General features: G+C 41.5%; 1 protein-coding gene across 1 annotated transcript in view; it reads right to left on the bottom strand.

Moving 5' to 3' along the window:
* LOC106813021 (myosin heavy chain, striated muscle-like) overlaps nucleotides 1–3,771 on the bottom strand; it is a 22,634-nt gene that overhangs the window by 14,402 nt on the left and 4,461 nt on the right. The window contains exons 8-12 of the mRNA XM_014817063.1: nucleotides 3,505–3,603; nucleotides 2,991–3,094; nucleotides 1,990–2,568; nucleotides 1,292–1,672; nucleotides 586–791 (exon numbers count right to left, since the gene is read on the bottom strand). Coding sequence (XP_014672549.1) covers nucleotides 586–791; nucleotides 1,292–1,672; nucleotides 1,990–2,568; nucleotides 2,991–3,094; nucleotides 3,505–3,603 — 1,369 coding nt within the window. The remainder of the gene's footprint in view (nucleotides 1–585; nucleotides 792–1,291; nucleotides 1,673–1,989; nucleotides 2,569–2,990; nucleotides 3,095–3,504; nucleotides 3,604–3,771) is intronic.

Genomic DNA, 3,771 nt, shown 5'->3' with positions numbered 1-3,771 from the left:
CTATATATACATATATATAGCCTATATTAATAGCCTATATAGTCTATATATACATATATATAGCCTATATTAATAGTCTATATAGTATATATATAGCCTATATATAGTCTATATTGAGAGCCAATATAGGCTCTTTGGTAATACTGTCTGCGGTCGTATATAAAGTACATGGCATTTCTATCTAATGTCGTAAATAAAGTGCGTAGTATTACTGTGCGAGGAAGTAAAAAGGTATGTTGTGTTGCTGTCTTGCGTAGTATAATATTCAAATTTTTATTGCTGTTGGATTATCTAGGCAAATACGTATTTTCACTTATAATAAATTGTGAGCTCTACACACTAGCACGTGTTGGCGTTATATATTAGATCCAATCAAAAATGTCTTTAGGCGAATACATTCAGTTGTTACATGAATTTTCGGATAATGTTGTGTTCATCTCTGTTCTACGATGTGACACACGCTAAATCATCCTTATAACTCACCGTCACTCGAAGTCGCTGTGAACTAACATAATAACGAGGCGGGATAATTTCGCGTTTATTTTTACGTGAGCTAACACGCGTTAAACTATCGCTATCACTCACCTCTGCTTGAAGTCGCCGTACACCAGCCTGTTTGGGAAGCCCTTGCGGCAGATGCGGATTCCTTCCAGTACACCGTTGCACGTCAGCTGGTTCATGACCAAAGCGGCGTCGATGGCGCCACCTTCCTTGTTCTCGTTAGGGATGATGCAGCGCACGAAATGAGGTTGAGTGTTCATCAATGTAGACATCAGCTTGTTCAGTTGCTCCTGTAAGTGGCAGCAATTAATCAATTCGTTAGTATATATACAGAGGAATAAAATCACAATGTCGGTATGCTGCATAGCAATTTATCTACTATAGTTTTATGGCAACTAGCGATATATTAGTAGCAGTAACTTATCTATATAACAACAACAACAACAACAACAACAACAACGATAATAATAATAATAAGAAGAAGAAGAAGAAGAATAACAACAACCACGACTATACTATTACTACTACTACTACTACTACTACTACTACTACTGCTATTACTACTATATAATATACTACTACTAACTATTACTTACTACTACTACTACTAACTACTACTACTACTACTACTACTACTACTACTACTACTACTACTACTGCAACAACAACAGCAATAATAATAATAATAATAATAATAATAATAATAATAACAATAATAATAATAATAACGATGATAATAATCACACTCTTATGCTAATATATGTAACGATTACGCTAAGAGTCTACTCACTCTGTAGAGAGCAGACACGGTCTGGAAGGCTGATCCCTTCTTCCTCTTTCCCTTGCCACCGGTGTCCTCGTCCGCCACCAGTTTGTCGGCGAACAGCTTAGCTAGCAGCGTATTGCCGTGCGACTTGGCGAACGTGACAGCTACAGTGTCGTTGATGGGATCCTTGTTCTTGTCCAGCCAGTGGTTGACGTTGTAGTTGACGGTACCCGCGTAATGGATAACGCCGAAGTGAGCCTCGGCCTGCCCCGCCTTCGCCGGCTTGGGCTTGACGAAGCTCTTGGACTTTCCTAGATGGTTCACTTGCATTTTCTCGAGGAAGGTCTTGTCGGTTGCCTTCGGGAACATGGATTCCTCTTCGAGAATGGCGAACACGCCCATCGGCTGTAAAGTGTTAGATGTTTTGTAGATCTATATTTTCGCAAGTTGTGCCTTGCTTTTTATTAAATCAATCATTCTGTTGTTGTAAAAATAACTCTTCAGTTGAATGCTTTATGTTGTTGTGAAACAGTTGACACATTCATATATATTTCAATGCATGCTATGCTCGAGTTTGTAGTAAGTATATCATACTCAAGTAGCGTAGTAAATCTACATGTGTAGTCCTTCACCCCGCATCAGGAGCGGAAACTCTGCTACTGTTGAGGAGCGAGGGGCTTCACATGTATAGTTAGTGATGTATAGTCGTTGTGTGCACTCACTCTCTCAATCATGTCGATGCAGGCCTGCAGATCCAACCCGAAATCAATGAAGGTCCATTCGATGCCCTCGCGCTTGTACTCTTCCTGCTCCAACACGAACATGTGATGGTTGAAGAACTGCTGCAGCTTCTCGTTGGTGAAGTTGATGCAGATCTGCTCGAAGCCGTTGAAGTCGAAGATCTCGAAGCCGGCGATATCCAGCACGCCGATGAAGAACTGCTTCTTGGTTTTGGTCGCCAGCGTGTCGTTGACCTTGTCTACGAGGGAGCGGAACATGCGGTCGTAAATGGCCTTCGCCAAGCCGGACACCGCCGAGAAGCATTGCTCCTTGTTCTGACCCTTGGTGACGTACTCCGAGCCGACCTTGACCCGAGGCTTCAGCAGACCCTTGTAGAAGTCTGCATCGGAGACACCGAGCACGTGGGCGACCTTCGCTCCCGACTCGGTGCCGTCGGCCTCAGCCTGCTCCTCTCTGGGCCTCTGCTTGAACTGCATGACTCCCATGTGCATGACAGCGGCGACAATGTTGTAGATGTCCCATTTCTCTTTGTCGTTGAAGCCGAGAATGTCGAAGGCTTCCTGAAAAGCGTTTACCAGCGCAAGGATGTTACCAAGGTATTACTAGGGAATCTACATTGTTGTACATGGCATTATTACTGCTGTTATTATTAAGCTTATTATTGTTTTATTATTGTGCTTGTATACATAGCTCTTATATATAATATCAGAAGTAGATAATAGGGAATTCCCTATTATATACTTCTGATAATATCTAATAACTATATCTATTATGTATAGATAATAACGACATAGCAAATGACATGACATAGTAGGCGGATGTTGAATGACGAAAAACCCATGCGACTCTTCAGTCGTTCCTTCGACAATGTGGACGCGTGGCACCCACGATCAACGTTTGTTACGTCAAGACGCTAACACGAGAATAATAGTTGAAGTACAATCCGCGTTGAATGAAGCATTATTACGAATGAAAAACCTACGTCCGTTGCTTTCATCTCTTCGCCATCATCCACACCGTCGATATAGGTCTTGCCCTGGGCGATGAAGTAGTAAGTCTCAATCGCATCCGTCAACAGACACTTTTCTATAAAAGATTAGAAGTAAAATGTGAGCGGATATTATATACGAATAGTTTCATATTTGTCTCGATGTATTCGACAATTTTTCCGAATATTGTGTGTGTGTATTAATCGCTTTTTTAATTCGGAGCTCATAATCGGGTATAATTTTAAGGCGTATGTATTTATAATAGCGGATCGTGTTGCCCTGTAGGATATTTCGTTAGCACGTTAATAGCTATATTTCTATTACTAGTGGTTCCAAGATGATGCGTGGGGACAGTTTGTGTGAAAAGATAACGTTTTTTTTTTAATTAATTTTATTAAATCTTTATTGCATGTAACTCAAATACAAATACATGTACTGAACACGGTCTTTTTCAGGAGAAGAAATCTGATAGATGCAATAGATAATAGATGCTAATATTATTCCTACCTTTCATAGCCGGGATTCCACCGGACATCTGCTGATAGAAAATATGGTAGCTGCGCTCTAATGGAGCCTGAGACACCACACGTGACTTCTCCAGCAGGTCTGAAGTAGAACGCAATATGCAAATAGTTTCGTGACAGCTCTTGTCGCACGTTACAGCACAGGTATGGTAGGGGCACAGGTAAGGTAGGGGCACAGGTAAGGTAGGGGTACAGGTATGGTAGGGGCACAGGTATGGTAGGGGCACAGGTATGGTAGGGGCACAGGTAA

Source organism: Priapulus caudatus, unplaced genomic scaffold (assembly GCF_000485595.1).
Source record: "Priapulus caudatus unplaced genomic scaffold, Priapulus_caudatus-5.0.1 Scaffold715, whole genome shotgun sequence".
Classification (NCBI taxonomy): domain Eukaryota; kingdom Metazoa; phylum Priapulida; class Priapulimorpha; order Priapulimorphida; family Priapulidae; genus Priapulus; species Priapulus caudatus.
This window is presented reverse-complemented; position numbering and strand designations above follow the sequence as displayed.